Source organism: Microcaecilia unicolor, chromosome 8, assembly GCF_901765095.1.
Source record: "Microcaecilia unicolor chromosome 8, aMicUni1.1, whole genome shotgun sequence".
NCBI classification, from domain to species: domain Eukaryota; kingdom Metazoa; phylum Chordata; class Amphibia; order Gymnophiona; family Siphonopidae; genus Microcaecilia; species Microcaecilia unicolor.
In genome coordinates this window covers 235332861-235354914 of record NC_044038.1, presented here as the reverse complement: position 1 = coordinate 235354914, position 22054 = coordinate 235332861, and the positions used below count along the sequence as shown (strand labels likewise).

At 46.9% G+C, this 22054-nt stretch overlaps 1 protein-coding gene across 2 annotated transcripts in view; it reads right to left on the bottom strand.

The window, feature by feature from the left end:
- SGK2 (serum/glucocorticoid regulated kinase 2) overlaps positions 1-16943 on the bottom strand; it is a 49804-nt gene extending 32861 nt beyond the window's left edge. For both annotated transcript variants that reach the window (XM_030212385.1, XM_030212386.1), the window contains exons 1-2: positions 16842-16943; positions 3435-3504 (exon numbers count right to left, since the gene is read on the bottom strand). In XM_030212385.1, coding sequence (XP_030068245.1) covers positions 3435-3504; positions 16842-16914 — 143 coding nt within the window. In that variant the 5' untranslated portion in view covers positions 16915-16943. The remainder of the gene's footprint in view (positions 1-3434; positions 3505-16841) is intronic.
- Between the last annotated feature and the right edge of the window lie 5111 nt (positions 16944-22054).

Genomic DNA, 22054 nt, shown 5'->3' with positions numbered 1-22054 from the left:
ATCTGGTTTTGGGTTTACCGACTTCAGAAATCTGTTGCTGGTGGATTTGACAAACTTTCACAGTGGATTCAGGACTGGTACAAGGCTATTAAATGTGCTAGGCCAACACCAGCAACAGATTTCTGAAGTCGGTAAACCCAAAACCAGATGTATATATGCCAATATCTGCAGACTTCCTGCAAAATCAACCCTGTTTATCAACCTATAAAGTCCTGCAGATTCATAAAATTTGATAAAGTTTTTGCCCAATGATCAAAGCCCAGAAGGAGTATGTGAGAAAATAAGAAAATAAATTGCAAACTAATCTATAGCACTGTGAGCCCTTGTTCATAAGTACCTGGGGGTGTTTGCCCTGGGGAACTGCATTTGATTATTAGTTTTGCTTTTAATAGTGCACGCTAATGCATATATTTAAGTTTGTAGGTTTGTTCTGATCCCAGTTTGTGTGTGCATGGAGGGCCTATTTTACTAAGCTGTGCTAGCGATTCCTGGCGCAACAAATGAGGAACCCCATTCAGTTCCTATGAGCTTCCTCTTATCTGCCACATGGGAGTTGTTAGCACAGCTTAGTAAAAGCAGCCCTTAGTCGTGTTGTGACAACCTGTACAACTAAAGAAATCTGCTTCCTACTCCTGTAATCTTTGCATCTGACCCCTTCTCTCCAGGGTCTGGAGACCTAGATCATATCTCAGCCCAAGGTATTACTTTTGATCCTATTGATCAGTTTCAATCCTGTAGCCTTTTGGGTATTACTCTGTATGCCACCCTTTTGTGTGTGTGGGGGGGGGGGGGGGGGGGGGATCTCCATCTTAAGTATAACTCCACAGCCTCTCCTTCTGAATTCAATTATCTTTTCACTATTTAGTCTTTCAGTTATCTACTCCTACTACTAAACATTTCTAAAGCGCTACTAGGGTTACGCAGCACTGTACAATTTAACAAAGAAGGACATTCCCTGCTCAAAGGAGCTTACAATCTAATGGACGAAATGTCAAGTTGGGGCAGTCTAGATTTCCTGAATAGAGGTATAATAGTTATGTGCCGAAGGCGACATTGAAGAGGTGGGCTTTGAGTAAGGATTTGAAGATGGGCAGGGAGGGGGTTTGGCGTATGGGCTCAGGGAGTTTATTCCACGCATAAGGTGAGGCGAGGCAGAAAGGGCGGAGCCTGGAGTTGGCGGTGGTGGAGAAGGGTACTGAGAGGAGGGATTTGGCCTGCGAGCAGAGGTTTCGGGGTAGGAACATAAGGGGAGATGAGAGTAGAGAGGTAATGAGAGGCTGCAGATCGAGTGCATTTGTAGGTAAGTAGGAGAAGCTTGAATTGTATGCGGTACCTGATCAGAAGCCAGTGAAGTGACTTGAGGAGAGGGGTGATATGGGCATATCGGTCCAGACGGAAGATGAGACGTGCAACAGAGATCTGAACGGATTGAAGGGGGGATAGATGGCTAAGTGGGAGGCCAGTGAGGAGTAGGTTGCAGTACTCCTACATTCTGAAATTCATCCATCCATCCAGGCAGCAATTACAGACACTCATCCTGCATATATTAAGGAAGAATTGGTGCAACCTCTTGATTTTAACCTATACAGCATACTTTGTTCGCTTATTTGTGAACAAAGAATTACAATTGAGACTACATCTCATCTTTGGATATTGAGCTAGCTTTTTCATACTGTTTTCCGCCAGTTAGCCGAGTACAAGGTTGTGTTAGTTGACATGTATTAACTTAAAACATGAAATGGAAAAAAAAAAAAAAAAAAGTGTTTTACCCTATACTGTAAGGATCTAGTCCCTCCCAACTCAAATCCAGATACTGCAGCTATAATATTTTTAGACAAGGGCCAACAAATTACTTGGCTTTAGTGCACACCTTCAGCAGTAGCTCCTTCTGAACTCCCAACAGTCTTTCACTTAACCCTCTCTCCTAGTACTACAAATTCAGACTCCAGACTCCTTCCCAGAGAAAGAAAAAGGCTGCCTCTGTAGCATTCCCAGCTCTGGAAAACAAATGCAGGACTACTGCATGGCATTTTGTAGTACCAACACCTTTCCACTGGGCCAGACCCACATAAAAGGTCAATTTATGCATGTAGGCTTCCAAGTTGTAAAGCAATACACACCAGACAGATGAATAATGTTCAAAAGCAATAGAAAAACACAGGAGGTCATGCATGCAACTTGAAGCCACACATGGGTTAGTATGTGTCATGTCAATGTAATTCAAATTGGTATAACCTAGGAATGTAAGTATTCCTAGTGAATTCTATATTTGAAAAAGAATTGCGATACTGGCACTAATGCCTTAAATTATAGCTGCAAACTTTCCTTTTATAGGAGGGAGGCATCTTATTTGTGTCACCTCCAAAACTTGCCACCCCTTCCCCCAAAAAACAAAAACACACGTTCACACCATCTTCCCTCCTAAAGAAAGATTTAAATTATCATGCTATGAAGGTTTATAATTTTTCTTCAACCAGATTGAAGTCTTCAGCTTTTAACCACAAGGCATGTCATTTTGATGAAAGATATTGTTCTGCTTATCTACCCCTCAGAATTAATGAGCAATGGCATTTGGCCTCACCCCTCTCCACCTCCAAAGAAATTTAAAGCGGAGGTATTTCATACTGCTGGAGAAGGCTTACTCAGAAGATCTAGCAGTGAGTCTTCCAGCAGGGCCAGTGCAAGATGTTAGGTGCCCTAAGAAACCCTTCAGCCTTTCGTGTCCCCCACCCAAATCACCACTACTCTAAAATTTATTTTATTGCATTTGTATCCCACATTTTCCCACCTATTTGCGGGCTCAGTGTGGCTTACAATACGTTGTGAAAGTAGAAATACAATTGGTCATAATATGATTATGGGTGTGTTGTGAAGAGTTGTGTGAAGATAAGGTCAAAGTCAAAATGGGCCGTCTGAAAGCTACCCATTCTTTCTGCTGGTAAAGTACCTTCTGTTTCTTGGCATTTGTGACAGCCACACAGGAAAATAACCTATATTGCCCTAGGCATCTGCCTAGTTATGCTTAATAGTTGGGTTGGCCCTGTCTGGGCTTTTGATCACCTTGCATTTACAAGAGAGACCACTATCTAGTAACAGTTGTGGCAATAAAGGCAGCCGCCCTTAACTGTTTGTAACCAAATTTCTCATGGATCACATGATTAGGAGCTCTGACTGACTTGGACTGGAACTCCCCCCCCCCCCCCCCCTCAAACTGCAGGTTGTGTACTACTGAGATACTTGTTCCTGGAACTGGATTAAATATTTCCAATTAAAAAAAAATTCAACCTTTTATTGGCAAGTCATGACCCACAGAAGTTTGGTTGTACCCTACCTGTTCCCACCAGCTATAGCCACAAAACAGATACAGGTCGTACATGCATCTTGTCAAAACAGGACATAAAAACCAGAGTCCCAGAGGTTGTTTCAATACTTACAATGAGCACAGCTTGGAACTGGAGATCTTCACTTTCTCTTTAATTTTCTCCCTCCCGCAGTTGATAAATTCTGCAAAAAAACAAGCAGAGGTTATCAAAAGCTGGTGATGCAGGCACTTCTCTTATAATTACTTCAGCACTTAATCCAAGACAATCTGAAATCCAGCCAAGCCATGCACAGAGAGACTTGTACTCAGGTTTCATATAAGAGCTGGTAACAGCCGGGCCCTGGCAGGGTTGCTGTAACTGATGAACCCACCTCTCCACAGGTCTTCCTTCAAGCCCCCTAACAGACTGGAGTGGAGTAGCCACCCAATGGCTGGGCTTGCTGACAACCATCCTCATTCTTCTTGATCTTTCCGCTGTTTTTGACACTGTCGATCACAGCATACTCCTCGATACCCTGTCCTCACTTGGATTCCAGGGCTCTGTCCTTTCCTGGTTCTCTTCCCACCTCTCCCTCCGCACCTTCAGTGTTCACTCTGGTGGATCCTCTTCTACTTCTATCCCTCTGCCTGTCGGCGTACCTCAGGGTTCTGTTCTTGGTCCCCTTCTCTTTTCTATCTACACTTCTTCCCTTGGTCCATTAATCTCATCCCATGGCTTCTCCTACCATCTCTATGCTGATGACTCCCAAATCTACCTTTCTACCCCTGATATCTCACCTTGCATCCAAACCAAAGTTTCAGCGTGCTTGTCTGACATTGCTGTCTGGATGTCTCAACGCCACCTGAAATTAAACATGACCAAAACCAAGCTTCTCATTTTTCCCCCCAAACCCACCTCCCCACTCCCCCCATTTTCTATTTCTGTTGATGGCTCTCTCATTCTCCCTGTCTCCTCAGCTCGAAACCTTGGGGTCATCTTTGACTCTTCTCTCTCCTTCTCTGCTCATATCCAGCAGATCGCCAAGACCTGTCGTTTTTTTCTTTACAACATCCGTAAAATCCGCCCCTTTCTTTCCGAGCACTCTACCAAAACCCTCATCCAGATCATTGTCACCTCTCGTTTAGACTACTGCAATCTGCTTCTTGCTGGCCTCCCACTTAGTCACCTCTCCCCTCTCCAATCGGTTCAAAACTCTGCTGCCCATCTCGTTTTCCGCCAGGGTCGCTTTACTCATACTACCCCTCTCCTCAAGTCGCTTCACTGGCTCCCTATCCGTTTTTGCATCCTGTTCAAACTTCTTCTACTAACCTATAAATGTACTCACTCTGCTGCTCCCCAGTATCTCTCCACACTCGTCCTTCCCTATACCCCTTCCCATACACTCCGCTCCATGGATAAATCCTTCTTATCTGTTCCCTTCTCCACTACTGCCAACTCTAGACTTCGCGCCGTCTCGCTGCACCCTACGCCTGGAATAAACTTCCTGAGCCCCAACGTCTTGCCCCCTTGGCCACCTTTAAATCTAGACTGAAAGCCCACCTCTTTAACATTGCTTCTGACTCGTAACCACTCGCCTCCACCAACCCTCCTCTCCTCCTTCCTGTACACATTAATTGATTTGATTTGCTTACTTTATTTTGTCTATTAGATTGTAAGCTCTTTGAGCAAGGACTGTCTTTCTTCTATGTTTGTGCAGTGCTGCGTATGCCTTGTAGCGCTACAGAAATGCTAAATAGTAGTAGTAGTAGTACTTACAAATAAAATGAAAAAAAAAAGCCTACAAATTTTTAACTAACAGTTAAGGGCCAGTTCTTATTTTCATTAGAATCTGTTTGCTGTATATACAATCAATTGTATTGCAATGTACTTTACACTGGTATCTTATTCTTTGGAGAAGACTTCATTTTTTACAGAACACATTCTTCTCCACTGCTGGTAATCTTCCCTACCTTCCAATTCAGGCTTGAACAGCTTCCAAGCTATTTTATTTTGTTTTCAACATTTTGAATGGCTTGGCTCTGTGTAATTTGATTCCTCCTCATCTTGATCTTGGTAGATGCATATCTAAAAAAAAAATGTTCCCTCTTTTAAAATGGTGTGCTTTTAAGAAAATGCTTAACTCGTCCTTTTCTTAGCAGGTGGTCAGGTATGGAATAATCACATGTTTAAAAACTCATGTTTCAAAATATTTGTTCTCCGAGGACAAGCAGGCTGCTTGTTCTCACTGATGGGTGACGTCCACGGCAGCCCCTCCAATCGGAATCTTCACTAGCAAAGTCCTTTGCTAGCGCCCGCGCGCACCGCGCATGCGCGGCTGTCTTCCCGCCCGAAACCGGCTCGAGCCGGCCAGTCTTCTTTCGTCCGCACTCGGTACGGTTGTGTTTTCGCCGTGTCGAGCCCCGGAAAGTCGACCTCACGCGTCCTTTTTAGACGTGTTTTTTCTTCGGAAAATCTTCAAAAACTGTTTGGGAAGTGCTCCGGAAGCCCTCTCGGGTTTCGTTTGCCCCTTCCCGTATTTTTCAGATTTTGCCCCGGTAAGTTTTCTTTCGTCGTCGGGGTAGGCCTCTTTTCGGCCTCGGTCGAGATTTTTCTCCCTTAAAGTTTTGGTGCTCACTTTCGTCATTTCGGATTTTGATTTCGCCGGCGTGATTTTTCCGCCCATGACATCGAAGCCTTCCAGCGGCTTCAAGAAGTGCACCCAGTGCGCCCGGGTAATCTCGCTCACTGATAGGCACTCGTCGTGTCTTCAGTGTCTGGGGGCCGAGCACCGTCCTCAGAACTGTAGTCTGTGTTCCCTGTTACAAAGGCGAACTCAGGTAGCGAGATTGGCCCAGTGGAACGTTTTGTTCTCGGGCTCTTCGTCGGCATCGGGGGCATCGAGTGCATCGACGTCATCAGCGTCCAGACCTTCTTCCTCGGCTGCTAGTGTATCAGGTGCATCGAGGCATCGAGTCTCTGCATCGGCGCTGAGGCATCGGGCGACTGCATCGACGTCGGTGGTACCGGGACCTCGTCTGCTGATGTCGTCGGACGGTGGTGCATCGTCTGGAGTGCAGGTGAGGGCTGTCCATTCCCCTGCTGGTGGCGGTGAGCCTTCGGATGGGTCTCCCCCTACCCTGAGGGCTCCTGCGGTACAGCCCCCCCGAGATCGACCTCCTTCGGCCTCGGCCCCGAGGAAGCGACGGCTGGATTCTACGTCCTCCTCGTCGGTGCCGGGGAGCTCCGGTGACATGCTTCGGAAGAAGTTGAAGAAGCATCGACACCGGTCTCCTCCCCGCGTCGGCACCGAGAGCTCTGGGTCGCCGAGGGAGTCGGCACCCAGCAGGCATCGGCACCGAGAGGACCGCTCACCCTCTGTTCAGGAGGTGTCGATGCGCTCCACTCTGGACAGCCCGGAACAGCCTCCACGCCCGGAACAGGTTCTGACGTCGACGCCTGCATCGACCTCTCTGCCTTTCTCTGCAGCCGCTCTGAACGAGAGCCTCCGGGCCGTTCTCCCAGAGATCCTGGGAGAGCTGTTGCGCCCTACCCCTCCGGTACCGGCGGTGCTTGCGCCTCCGGTACCGTCGAGCGCGGCGCCGGCTGGCCCATCGCCCGGGGTGAGGTCCCCGACGTCGGTACCGACTGCGGCCACCTCCCAGGAGGGCTCCCCGACTACGTCGGCGGAGGGAGCTTCGCCGATGCGGGCGAGGGAGTCTACCTCTCAACGCCCCCATCGTGGACGTGGCTCCACGGAGTCGAGTCGGGCACGGTTGCAGACACAGGTCCATGAACTTGTGTCTGACACCGAGGGTGAGGCCTTGTGGGAAGAGGAAGAAGACCCCAGATATTTCTCTGACGAGGAGTCTGAGGGTCTTCCTTCCGAGCCCACTCCCTCTCCTGAAAGACAGCTTTCTCCTCCTGAGAGTCTGTCTTTCGCTTCCTTTGTCCGGGAGATGTCTACGGCCATCCCCTTCCCGGTGGTTGTGGAGGACGAGCCCAGGGCTGAAATGTTTGAGCTCCTGGACTATCCTTCTCCACCTAAGGAAGCGTCCACTGTTCCCTTGCACCATGTCCTAAAAAAGACATTGCTTGCGAACTGGACCAAGCCACTAAGTAATCCCCACATTCCCAAGAAGATCGAGTCCCAGTACCGGATCCATGGGGACCCAGAGCTGATGCGCACCCAGTTGCCTCATGACTCTGGAGTTGTGGATCTGGCCCTAAAGAAGGCTAAGAGTTCTAGGGAGCATGCTTCGGCGCCCCCGGGCAAAGACTCTAGAACCTTAGACTCCTTTGGGAGGAAGGCCTACCATTCTTCTATGCTCGTGGCCAAAATCCAGTCTTACCAGCTCTACACGAGCATACACATGCGGAACAATGTGCGGCAGTTGGCGGGCTTGGTTGATGCGCTCCCCCCTGAGCAAGCCAAGCCTTTTCAGGAGGTGGTCAGGCAGCTGAAGGCGTGCAGAAAATTCCTGGCCAGAGGGGTGTATGACACCTTTGATGTTGCGTCCAGGGCCGCTGCTCAAGGTGTGGTGATGCGCAGGCTGTCATGGCTGCGTGCCTCCGACCTGGAGAATAGACTCCAGCAGCGGATTGCGGACTCGCCTTGCCATGCGGACAATATTTTTGGAGAGAAGGTAGAGCATCTCCACCAGCGGGATACCGCATTCGACAAGTTCTCCCGCCGGCAGCCTTCAGCATCTACCTCCACAGGTAGAAGATTTTTCGGGGGAAGGAAGACTGGTCCCTACTCTTCTGGCAAGCGTAGGTACAATCCTCCTTCTCGACAGCCTGTGGCCCAGGCTAAGCCCCAGCGCGCTCGCTCTCGTCAGCAGCGTGCGACTCAGCAAGGCCCCTCGGCTCCCCAGCAAAAGCAAGGGACGGGCTTTTGACTGGCTCCAGCAGAGCATAGCCGACATCCAAGTGTCAGTGCCGGGCGACCTGCCGGTCGGGGGGAGGTTGAAAGTTTTTCACCAAAGGTGGCCTCTCATAACCTCCGATCAGTGGGTTCTCCAAATAGTCCGGCAAGGATACACCCTCAATTTGGCCTCAAAACCTCCAAATTGTCCACCGGGAGCTCAATCTTACAGCTTCCAGCACAAGCAGGTACTTGCAGAGGAACTCTCCGCCCTTCTCAGCGCCAATGCGGTCGAGCCCGTGCCATCCGGGCAAGAAGGGCTGGGATTCTATTCCAGGTACTTCCTTGTGGAAAAGAAAACAGGGGGGATCGTCCCATCCTAGACCTAAGGGCCCTGAACAAATATCTGGTCAAAGAAATGTTCAGGATGCTTTCCCTGGGCACCCTACTTCCCATGATTCAGGAAAACGATTGGCTATGCTCTCTGGACTTGAAGGATGCCTACACACACATCCCGATACTGCCAGCTCACAGACAGTATCTGCGATTTCAGCTGGGCACACGTCACTTCCAGTACTGTGTGCAACCCTTTGGGCTCGCCTCTGCGCCCAGGGTGTTCACAAAGTGCTTGGCTGTAGTAGCAGCGGCACTTCGCAGGCTGGGGGTGCACGTGTTCCCATATCTCGACGATTGGCTGGTGAAGAACACATCCGAGGCAGGAGCCCTGCAGTCCATGCAGATGACTATTCGCCTCCTGGAGCTACTGGGGTTTGTGATAAATTATCCAAAGTCCCATCTTCTCCCAGTGCAGAGACTCGAATTCATAGGAGCTCTGCTGGATTCTCGGACGGCTCGCGCCTATCTCCCAGAGACGAGAGCCAACAACTTGTTGTCCCTCGTCTCGCGGGTGCGAGCGTCCCAGCAGATCACAGCTCGGCAGATGTTGAGATTGCTAGGCCACATGGCCTCCACAGTCCACGTGACTCCCATGGCCCGCCTTCACATGAGATCTGCTCAATGGACCCTAGCTTCCCAGTGGTTCCAGGCTGCTGGGGATCTAGAAGACGTAATCCACCTGTCCACGAGTTCTCTCGAATCCCTGTATTGGTGGACGATTTGGTCCAATCTGACTCTGGGACGTCCCTTCCAAATTCCTCAGCCTCAAAAAGTGCTGACCACGGATGCATCTCTCCTGGGATGGGGAGCTCATGTCGATGGGCTTCACACCCAAGGAAGCTGGTCCCTCCAGGAACGCGATCTACAGATCAATCTCCTGGAGTTGCGAGCGATCTGGAACGCTCTGAAGGCTTTCAGAGATCGGCTGTCCCATCAAATTATCCAAATTCAGACAGACAACCAGGTTGCCATGTACTACGTCAACAAGCAGGGGGGCACCGGATCTCGCCCCCTGTGTCAGGAAGCCGTCAGCATGTGGCTCTGGGCTCGCCGTCACGGCATGGTGCTCCAAGCCACTTATCTGGCAGGCGTAAACAACAGTCTGGCCGACAGGTTGAGCAGGATTATGCAACCTCACGAGTGGTCGCTCAATTCCCGAGTGGTGCGCCAGATCTTCCAAGCGTGGGGCACCCCCTTGGTGGATCTCTTCGCATCTCGAGCAAACCACAAAGTCCCTCAGTTCTGTTCCAGGCTTCAGGCCCACGGCAGACTGGCATCGGATGCTTTCCTCCTGCATTGGGGGGAGGGCCTGCTGTATGCTTATCCTCCCATTCCCCTGGTGGGGAAGACTTTGTTGAAACTCAAGCAAGACCGAGGCACCATGATTCTGATTGCTCCTTTTTGGCCGCGTCAGATCTGGTTTCCTCTTCTTCTGGAGTTATCTTCCGAAGAACCGTGGCGATTGGAGTGTTTTCTGACCCTCATCACGCAGGACGAAGGGGCTCTTCTGCATCCCAGCCTCCGGTCCCTGGCTCTCACGGCCTGGATGTTGAGAGCGTAGACTTTGCCTCTTTGGGTCTGTCAGAGGGTGTCTCCCGTGTCTTGCTTGCTTCCAGGAAAGATTCCACTGAGGAGTTACTTCTTTCTATGGAGGAGGTTTGCCGTCTGGTGTGACAGCAAGGCCCTAGATCCTCGCTCTTGTCCTACACAGACCCTGCTTGAATACCTTCTGCACTTGTCTGAGTCTGGCCTCAAGACCAACTCTGTAAGGGTTCACCTTAGTGCAATCAGTGCATACCATTACCATGTGGAAGGTAAGCCGATCTCGGGACAGCCTTTAGTTGTTCGCTTCATGAGAGGTTTGCTTTTGTCAAAGCCCCCTGTCAAGCCTCCTACAGTGTCATGGGATCTCAATGTCGTTCTCACCCAGCTGATGAAACCTCCTTTCGAGCCACTGAACTCCTGCCATCTGAAGTACTTGACCTGGAAGGTCATTTTCTTGGTGGCAGTTACTTCAGCTCGTAGAGTCAGTGAGCTTCAGGCCCTGGTAGCCCAGGCCCCTTACACCAAATTTCATCATAACAGAGTAGTCCTCCGCACTCACCCTAAGTTCTTGCCAAAGGTCGTGTCGGAGTTCCATCTGAACCAGTCAATTGTCTTGCCAACATTCTTTCCCCGTCCTCATTCCTGCCCTGCTGAACGTCAGCTGCACACATTGGACTGCAAGAGAGCATTGGCCTTCTATCTGGAGCGGACGCAGCCCAACAGACAGTCCGCCCAATTGTTTGTTTCTTTTGATCCCAATAGGAGGGGAGTGGCTGTGGGGAAAGGCACCATATCCAATTGGCTAGCAGATTGCATTTCCTTCACTTACGCCCAGGCGGGGCTGGCTCTTGAGGGTCATGTCACGGCTCATAATGTCAGAGCCATGGCTGCGTCGGTAGCCCACTTGAAGTCAGCCTCCATTGAAGAAATTTGCAAAGCTGCGACGTGGTCATCTGTCCACACATTCACATCTCATTACTGCCTGCAGCAGGATACCCGACGCGACAGTCGGTTCGGGCAGTCAGTTCTTCAGAACCTGTTTGGGCTTTAGGATCCAACTCCACCCCCCGAGGGCCTGGTTTGTTCTGTTCCAGGCTGCACTCTCAGTTAGTTGGTAAATTTTTTTTAGGTCAATCTCAGTTATGTCCTCGCCGTTGCGAGGCCCAATTGACCATGGTTGTTGTTTTGAGTGAGCCTGGGGGCTAGGGATACCCCATCAGTGAGAACAAGCAGCCTGCTTGTCCTCGGAGAAAGCGAATGCTACATACCTGTAGAAGGTATTCTCCGAGGACAGCAGGCTGATTGTTCTCACAAACCCGCCCCCCCCCCCAAGTCACACACTAATTTCCCCATCAGCCCTTACCACCACCTATTTAGGAGTCACAAGGGCCCCCACACTACTCCTGTGATAATCGGGTAGTACATTGTAATGTGCCTGCACTACCCAATTGGCGTAGGTACGCCTACTCTGCCCCCTACAGCAAAAAGTAAAAATAAATTACTGCAGTAGCAGCGTGCACAGCTGGCCAGATGACTGCAGGTCACCTTAGCACATCCTTTTACATTGTGGTAGGCCCACCATGACTTAGTAAAAGGGCCTCCCAAGTTTGTAATATTGGGAATCTGGAGAGATTCCAGAAGGAGGAGGGGACAGCAGCAAAAAGCTTTTTCATGAGAAGTGAGATGCTGCACCTGGGTCATGGATGGAATGACCCAATGGGAGATCTCAAAGAATGATTTGGATGATACAGAACCAAGAGAGAAGACAAGCCCAGGAGGGACCTGCAGCCTAAAACACTCAGCTGAAACCTCAAGTTTGGTTGTGTGAACGTTAACCAGTGAGGGCCACTACGGATTCTCAGAGCTTGCAATTTGCAGCCCTCTTCTAAACCCACAGTATCCAAGCCTAATAAGAATGTATTTATTTATTTTAGTTGCATTTGTAGCCCGCGCTTTCCCACTCATGGCAGGCTCAATGCGGCTTACATGGGGCAATGGAGGGTTAAGTGACTTGCCCAGAGTCACAAGGAGCTGCCTGTGCCTGAAGAGGGAATCAAACTCAGTTCCTCAGGACCAAAGTCCACCACCCTCACCACTAGGCCACTCCTCCACTGTTGCTACTATTTGAGATTCTACATGGAATGTTGCTATTCCACTAGCAACATTCCATGTAGAAGTCGGCCCTTGCAGATCGCCAATGTGGCTCGTAGGCTTCTGCGAGTCTGACGTCCTGCACGTAGACTCACAGAAACAGAATCCTGCACAGCCTTCTACATGGAATGTTGCTAGTGGAATAGCAACATTCCAGGTACAATCTCCAATAGTAGCAACATTCCATGTAGAATCTCCAATAGTATCTATTTTATTTTTGTTACATTTGTACCCTGCGCTTTCCCACTCATGGCAGACTCAATGCGGCTTACATGGGGCAATGGAGGGTTAAGCGACTTGCCCAGAGTCACAAGGAGCTGCCTGTGCCTGAAGTGGGAATCGAACTCAGTTCCTCAGGACCAAAGTCCACAATGGTATTTCAATAATGAAATAACATATATTTTACCTCAAGAACAAAAATAGCCTCCACCCACAGACCGCAGCTAATAAAAAACTAAAAGCCACAGTGCATTTACAGTGGCTGACTGTGCCACACTTGAAGTAACAGCTGATGTCATTAACTCCAGAGGAGGTTAATTCCTAAGGAGCTTATCCCAAATATATAGACAAAGCACTCCAAATTTTGATACTAAAAAAGGTTTAGTAGGAATTTACCATATATATTGTGCAAGATCATAACAGTATTACATGCAATCACAATACTTATAAAGAGTAGCACCCCCATCCCAGGGCTACCTAGTTGTGTAGTCAGGGCCGAAGCAATGCCCCAGTCATGGCAGCCATTTTGATAGAAGAGAGAGGGGCCCTTTTACAAAGGCGGGCTGAAAAATGGCCTGCGGTAGTGTAGACCCGTGTTTTGGGCACACACAGAATCATTTTTCAGTGCACCTGTAAAAAAAATGCCTTTTAAAACACTTTTTGCAGAAAATGGACATGTGGCAAAATGAAAATTGCCACACATCCATTTTGGGTCTGAGACCTTAGCACCAGCCATTGACCTAGCAGTAAAGTCTCACATGGTAACTGGACGGTAATGACCTACGCACATCAAATGCCACTCGGCGCATGCCCAATTCACGCATTCAAAAATAAAAATTATTTTCGGACAACGCGCCAAAAATGAAGTTACTGCAAGAGCTATATGGTAGCTCCATTTTGGCACACATTGGACGGGCATAGACACGCGGCTTAGAAAAAGGAGTCCAGAATAAGTCAGAGTAACAGAGGACTGATCCTGCCCCAACTTTAACTATAGACCACCAGGGATTGTAAGATTGGGGGGGAGGGCTTTAGAAATGGGACAACAAATTTTTGGCTGCTACCGTGGTCATTTTTAGCTGAAACCAAAAACATGACCAAAAAAACCAAAACAAAACAACAACCTTTCGGCCAAAGACAGGCTAGGTCAGCCTCTAAAATATCCTAAAACTAACTGGAAGCCAATACTGTTTGAACAATGAAGACACACATTCATATTTATTAGCATTATATAAAAGCTTCATGGCTACAACCAATGAATTTGACATGAAGGCAAACCAATCAAAGTGCATTACAATAATCAAGTTTGTTAAAATAATGGAATTAAGTGGTCTATAATTGCTTATATTAGAAAAAATATCAAGGTATAGCAGAATTGCTAACTCTTCCCTCTTTAGGAGAAAGACTTTCAGGACTAAAGAAAAAAGTTGGCATTTTTCCAGGACAAATGTGTCAGAGTATTAGATGTAATCTCAAGGCTCAGGTTTCTGTGGCCTTGGACAAGTTCAAGTCCCTATCTCTTGCAATCTCAGGTTCCAGTTGCCCACAGAGCTACACAATATCATCTACAGAAATCTGCTTCAAGTAGAGTGTGGGTCTGCATTTGAAGCCCTGCACCAGCACCAAATCTACGTACCATAACCCTATCTCTTCCCAGTCCCCGAATTTGCAGCAGCCAGAAGGGGTAGATAGAGAAAGGGAGGGGAGAAGAGATGCTGCTCATCTTAATTACACCAACGGGCAGAAAACTACCCCCCCCCCCCTCCTTTTAAGCAGCCTGTTTTATTTTCTAACAGTATGGAAGCAGTGCATATGCAGGTACAGTAGGTATTTTTCTGTCTCTGGGGGGGCTCACAATATAAAACTAAAGTACGTATGAACATAACTCAGCTCTAACGTTGCACAATTCCTTAATATGGCAATGCTACATGAATTTTATCTTACCACAACATCACATTGTATTTGTTCACACCGGAGTCTGCAAACGCCTCTCCGGTATTATGTAAGCCACATTGAGCCTGCAAATAGGTGGGAAAATGTGGGATACAAATGTAACAAATAAATAAGTTTTGTTCCTGAGGCAATAGAGGATTAGGTGAAATTTGACCAGGATCATCTCAAGGAGCTGCAGTAGGATTTGAACTGGGTTCCCCTGGCTCTCATCCCACTGTACTAACCAATAGGCTGCTCCTCCACTCCATTAGATCATTCTCCATATTTCATCTACAAGTATCTCATTTCATCTGGAAGGGAGGAGTAGGGCTAGTAGTTAAAGCTTAGTCCTCAGGACACCACTAGACAGTCAGAAACCTACATTGAATATGCACGAGATTCATCTGCACACACTGAAAAAAGTGCAGGAATATTCATTTTGAAAACCTGTCTAAGGGGCCAGTTTACTAAGCCGCGCAGGTACCTACGTGCGCCCAACACGCATCAATTTTGAGTGCCCACCTGGCTACCGCATGGCCCTTACGGTAATTTCATTTTTGATGTGCATTCACTACGCATGCCAGAAAAAAGTTTTTATTTTGTGGCGCGCAGCAAAAACCGGGCAGTAATCATCATTTTACACAAGTAGATGATTACCACACAGTTACCATGTGAGACCTTACCGCTAAGTCAATGGTTGTCAATAAGGTCTCAGCCCTCAAATGGATGCGCAGCAATTTTCATTTTGCCGCACGTGCATTTTCAGCAAAAAAAATTTTAAAGGCATTTTTTTTTACAGGTACGCTGAAAAATGATTCTGCATGTGCCCAAAATGTGTGTCTACACTACCACAGGCCATTTTTCAGTGTGCCTTTGTAAAAGGACCTCTGTGTGTCAAGAGGACTCAGTTGAGAGCTACTTTGCCTAGGAACAGCAACAGAGCCAAAAACAAAGTCAGTCCGAGACCCTAAGATTCTCATCCCATCCGAAGACCAGCCTTGACATAAACCTTAAAAACTTAAAATCTATGATTCACAGAACGGTAGTATGCCATTGTTTTAACTTTGCTCGCATACACTTTAAAAAGTTACATTTTCTTCCAGGATTTAAGCCAGCTGCTTTCTTAAAATGGTTGTAACAAAGCCAAGGAATGAGGTTGGACATGGGAGGGGGGATTCCTCCTTTTCCGTAGGGATCACATCTTAACTCTCCTGCGTCCAGAGTCTCCAGGGCAGCCAGGGAGAGTCACCCCAAAAGTTCCAAAGAGCAGAGCATGTTCCAAGTTACACCATAACCAATAACAGTTTATAGTAGTGGGAAGAAAAGGGAAGGGAAAATGGGACTTGATCTACCACCTTTGAGATTTTTGCAATTATATTCAAAGTGGTTTACATCTATTCAGGTACTTATTTTGTACCAGGGGCAATGGAGGGTTAAGTGACTTGCCCAGAGTCACAAGGAGCTGCTGTGGGAATTGAACTCAGTTCCCCAGGATCAAAGTCCACTGCACTAACCACGCCTCCACTCATTCCACCAATAAGAGCCAACCTCATCAGTGATGTCACAATGGCTTGATTGCCCCAATACTTGGCTCACTTCTGATATTGTGATGTCATAAGGGAAAGGGGGGGGGAAGGGAAATGGGACTTGATATACTGCCTTTCTGAGGTTTTTGCAACTACATTCAAAGCGGTTTACATATATTCAGGTCCTTATTTTGTGCCAGGGGCAATGGAGGGTTAAGTGACTTGCCCAAGGTCACAAGGAGCTGCAGTGGGAATTGAACTCAGTTCCCCAGGATCAAAGTGCACTGTACTAACCACTAGGCTACGCCTCCACTAAAAATCTGTGATAAGGGAAGCCAGCAAGAGCATCTACACACAGACGCATTTTCACAAGACTAACAAGTGCTTACTGTTACAAAACAAACAGGCTTTAATTTACCTCACAAAGCATGTGTTGGATTCAGGGGCCACTGCCTTAGTGCAGCTTGCTTATGGTGTTTCTCTTGGAGGAAAAAGCGGCAAGATCACCTATAAATCTTATCTAATGTTGTGTAAAACAAAAGCCTCTTTACAACCACTTAATTTCAGGAAGCAGAAGAAGAGGGAAAAGCCCCCAGACCCTACGTGTGATGTGTTATTTCCTTTACAATGAGCTATACCGAAAGCTATTTGAGTCTACACTGAAAAAGAAATGGTAACCAGACTGTGAACACCGAGTAGAGCTCGACAGGAGCCCAGAACCGAAGAAGTATTTATGTAGCTTGAAAAAGACCACGTCTCATTTCTGTAAAAATGAAGGTCACACTTCGGAGCTCAAAGGGGACCAGAGACATATAACACATCAGACAACACAATAGCAGGGCAACAAACACAGACCTAGGGTAAGAGTTTAGAGAGAGCGGAAGAAAGGTAACACAGCAGCCCCACCTGTGAGAGCTTCAACCAGCGCTAGCAGCCGAGAGCAATGAAAGCAATCGGATACAGCAAGATCAAACGCCATCTACAAAGTCTCCTGTGGTTTCAGAACTACGAGAGAAGATCAGCAGCAGCCCAAGGACCCACAAGTAACTTCCCTCTACTATTTAAAACATGATATAGCTACAAACCCATCCCAAGAAATAAAGGAGCAGGTGCTTGTAACCACCATCCGCACCCTCAACTCATAGCAATCCATCACGACTTTTACCTCCTGGTATCATCCATTATCCTTTCTTTAATGTTTTTAGTCTCTTGCATTAATCCAATGGTCTCTAATGTTTCTCAAACCTCACACTATTTCACCTAAAATGTAAACGCACTAAACCCTGGAAAGGGGATATTAGCAGTATACAAGAATTGATTTGATTTGAATTTGAAACTCCTACAGGACAGCACCCCAATTAGCTAAGGAGGCACTGGTGCTTCTACTGCTAGTGAGGAGCAGCACGGGAAGGCCACTAGGTCCAGGCTCAGGCTTGCCCGGAAAAACCCACCTAAGGCATTATTTCAGGAAGAAAAAGCCTACATTATGTATATGTTTATTCAAACTTGATATACCGCTATTACTTTAATCAAGGTCAAGGCGGTGTACAGTAATACAATAAAATGCATAAAATAATAAAATAAAATTCAATAACAGAACGCCATTAGTAAATAGGAAAGAATAACTACATTCGTGCAAGAGAATATGGAGATTACAGTAGCAGATAAAAACATTAATAGACAAATATAATAGAACTGGATACAAAGTATGTAAATTACAGGAGTTGTAAAAATCCTATTGAACTGGCAGTTAAAGTCTGTTAAGAAATCAGAATTGCACAGGCCACTTCAGAAATTGATATCCAGGTTCTTTAATATGAATATCGCTATTCTGTGCCTGAGTAGGGTTCTGGCTGATTTCATCTGAAAGGATACTAATATTACCTTCTTACAGGTAGTGAATATGACTGATAGTCTAATCACTGGTGTCTGCCTATGGAGGCAGGGCTGGTGGTTGGGAGGCGGGGATAGTGCTGGGCAGACTTATACGGTCTGTGCCAGGGCTGGTGGTTGGGAGGCAGGGCTGGTGGTTGGGAGGCGGGGATAGTGCTGGGCATACTTATACGGTCTGTGCCAGGGCTGGTGGTTGGGAGGCGGGGATAGTGCTGGGCAGACTTATACGGTCTGTGCCGGGGCCGGTGGTGGGAGGCGGGGATAGTGCTGGACAGACTTCTACGGTCTGTTCCAGAGCCGGTGGTGGGAGGTGGGGATAGTGCTGGGCAGACTTATACGGTCTGTGCCAGAGCCGGTGGTGGGAGGCGGGGCGGGTGGTTGGGGGGCGGGGATAGTGCTGGGCAGACTTATGCGGTCTGTGCCAGAGCCGGTGGTGGGAGGCGGGGCGGGTGGTTGGGAGGCGGGGATAGTGCTGGGCAGACTTCTACGGTCTGTTCCAGAGCCGGTGGTGGGAGGTGGGGATAGTGCTGGGCAGACTTATATGATCTGTGCCAGAGCTGGTGGTGGGAGGCGGGGCGGGTGGTTGGGGGGCGGGGATAGTGCTGGGCAGACTTATTCGGTCTGTGCCCTGAAAAAGACAGGTATAAATCAAGGAAGGTATACACAAAAAATGGCACATGAGTTACCCTGGAGGAAAGGAAGAACAGGGGTGATATGATACAGACGTTCAAATACTTGAAAGGTATTAATCCACAAAAAAAATCTTTTCCGGAGATGGGAAGGCGGTAGAACGAGAGGACATGAAATGAGATTGAAGGGGGGCAGACTCAAAAAAGATGTCAGGAAGTATTTTTTCACGGAGAGGGTGGTGGATGCTTGGAATGCCCTCCCGCGGGAGGTGGTGGAGATGAAAACGGTAACGGAATTCAAACATGCGTGGGATATGCATAAAGGAATCCTGTGCAGCAGGAATGGATCCTCAGAAGCTTAGCCGAAATTGGGTGGCGGAGCAGGTGGGGGAAGAGAGGTTGGTGGTTGGGAGGCGAGGATAGTGGAGGGCAGACTTATACGGTCCGTGCCAGAGCCGGTGATGGGAGGCAGGACTGGTGGTTGGGAGGCAGGAAATACTGCTGGGCAGACTTGTACGGTCTGTGCCCTGAAAAAGGCAAGTACAAATCAAGGTAAGTTATACACATATGAGTTTATCTTGTTGGGCAGACTGGATGGACCATGCAGGTCTTTTTCTGCCGTCATCTACTATGTTACTATGTTACTATGTATCTTGTTGGGGAGACTGGATGGACCGTGCAGGTCTTTTTCTGCCATCATCATCTACTATGTCTATATTAAAGAGATCCCCTAGCTGTCAATTAAGCTATGAGCTTGAGGAGTGCAGTCAGTCCTGCTCTTCATAGTACTTTGCTTCAGTTAAACTGAGAGCACAGCATACCCAAGCCTGGTGCAGCAGTATTATTACTCTATGCAAGTCAGCTTTTTTGTCGGCAGTTGTATGGGTAGATGTAGTTTTTTCAGTTGCTTTCTTTTTTTTTTTCTTAAAAATAAACTGAGGCTGCTTAACAAGCAAAAGCTAAGTATCTGCAATTATCACAAAAGACCAAATGCGGATTAATGTATTTACAAAGGAATTTTCAAGAAGTCAGTCTCAATGGAGATCCTTGTCAGAGGCACAATTTCTGAATTTAGACCCAGAGACAGGGCTAGCCTGAAGTATCTAATGCCCTAAGTGGCCAGTGCCCCCCTTTCCATTCCCTACCTCCTATTCCAGGAAGGAGACTTTTTGGCCAGTCCTGAATTTCTCCCAACCTCATCCTGGTGCATTATGGGACCTGCAGCACTGATTTCAACAAATAGAATTGTGGACTACAACTACCGCACTGCTTTGGAATGTAAGTTTAAAACCAGGACCGGCCAAAAAGTCTCCCTCCTGGAATGAGCAACATGGCAGCTCTGATTTTTATACCTAAATCTAGGCTTCCCTCCCATCATTTCATTTACCAAGTCTTGCCCTTAGTACTGCCCACCATATTTGTCTCTCCATCTCTGTCATCAGCTTTTGTTTTCTGTGGAAAGGTAAACAGCAAAAAATGGTTGAATGTCTACCTCCCCTTTCTAGTTGTATTTTCAGAGGCTTAAGCTGTTTAGTGTTATTATATCCTCTTTCCATATTTCTAGGTCTTCTTTTTTTTTATCAGTCCTAGTGTGTTGTATTTCTTTTATAGCAATAAAAAGTGTGCACCTTTCCTGTGATTACACTCCCAGTTAAATAAAAAGGTCTCCTGTACTTGAGCCTTCTATTCAAAGACATAGTTCTGGCGAGTATGGACAGTGATGTACCTTGAATCCCAAAAGCTCTAGTGGGTCCTTTTACAAAGGCGCGCTTAAAAATGGCCTGCGGTAGTGTAGACGCAGGTTTTGGGCTCACGCAGAATCATTTTTCAGCACATCTACAAAAAATGCCTTTTTTTTTTTTGCTGAAAATGGACGTGCAGCAAAATGAAAATTGCAGTGTGTCCATTTTGGCTCTGAGACCTTACCACCAACCATTGACCTAGCCATAAAGTCTCATGCAGTAACCGGGCGGTAATGACATACGTGCGCCAAATGCCACTTGGCACGCGTCCAATACTTGTGTCCAAAAATAAAAATGATTTCCCAGATGCACATATCGGATGCGCACCAAAAATGAAATTACCACAAGAGCCGTGCGGTAGCCGTGCGGTAACTCCATTTTGGCGCACGGGCACGCATAAACGCTTATGCGGCTTAGTAAAAGGGACCCTAAGTGTTGTTGCTGTATCTACTTTTCTCCTCCCCCTCTACCAATATGCCCCTCCTACATCTTGCTTCCCCCAAAACTAAGGAGGCAAACTATGCTGCTGAATGTGCTTTCTGCATGGGGGTTTTATTATGATATCATTATTTAAATATAATTTATTTATTTTTATACTTTGTATTTGTATTTTTATTGTTTTAATTTTCATTTATTATTTTGCCATCACATATAATTGCCTTCTTGCAACATTTCTAGCAAGCTTTACCCTTGGATACCATCATACTAGAAACACAATTGAATCAGCCGGAACATACTTAACTCTTCACTTCCCAAGTTGTAAAAACCTGAAGTATAAATCAACATACTCATCAAGTTTCTCCTACATATGCACACAGCTCTGGAATACACTACCAAAATGCCTGAAATCCACAAATAATCATCTTGAATTCCGAAAAAACCTAAAGACTCACCTTTTCAAGAAGACATACCCCACAGATCTGACATAAATACCGAATAATATAATATTTATTTGTAGCATTTGTATCCCACATTTTCCCACCAATTTGCAGGCTCAATGTGGCTTACATTTGCCGTAATGGCGATTGCCATTTCCGGTTAACAGAGTTACAAATGGTATTACATTAGGATGCATACATATATTGTAAAGAAGAATACATTATGGTATTGCATATAGGTTCCTGAGTGATAGATTGGATTGAAACATACGTTAGGTCATCAACTATAGGGAAATCATTTTCGACATGAGGATTAAAGTGGTAGTGCTTATTCATTAATAGCAATGTGGTTGGTCAGACAATAATAAGAGTTCGGTTTTGTCTAGTTCATGTTCAGTCTTATTATTTAGTATTTAGGATGGATGTTTATGGTATGCCTTCTTGAACAGGTCAATTTAATCAGGAAACAGACAGTACTCAACCCCGACACATGATCACTCCCTAGCATTTTGATTGAGATGAACCACCCCAATCTATTTACTGATATTTCTTTACTGTATTTGTCACTGTAACAGTAGCCCAACACTGTATTTGTTCACACCAGAGTCTGTAGCCACCTCTCTGGAACTATGTAAGCCACTTTAAGCCTACTAATAAGTGGGGAAAGGTGGGATACAAATGTAACAAATGAATACTAAACTTTGGGCCCTCTTTGCTAAGTCACGCTGTAGGCGCGCTAGCATTTTTAGCATGCACTAAAAATAAGTGCACGCTAACGCTAGAGATATCCATACATTCCTAGGGGTGTCTAGCCATAGCGCATGCTCATTTTTAGCGCACATTAAAAACGCTAGCGCACCTTAATAAACAGGGCCTTATTGTTGTACTCTGTGCAGCTTGCTTACTTGCAGCACTCCCCACTCTGCTCGCTTTGCCACCACCAGTGAAAAAAGACAGTGGGCTGGAAGCAGTTTTTA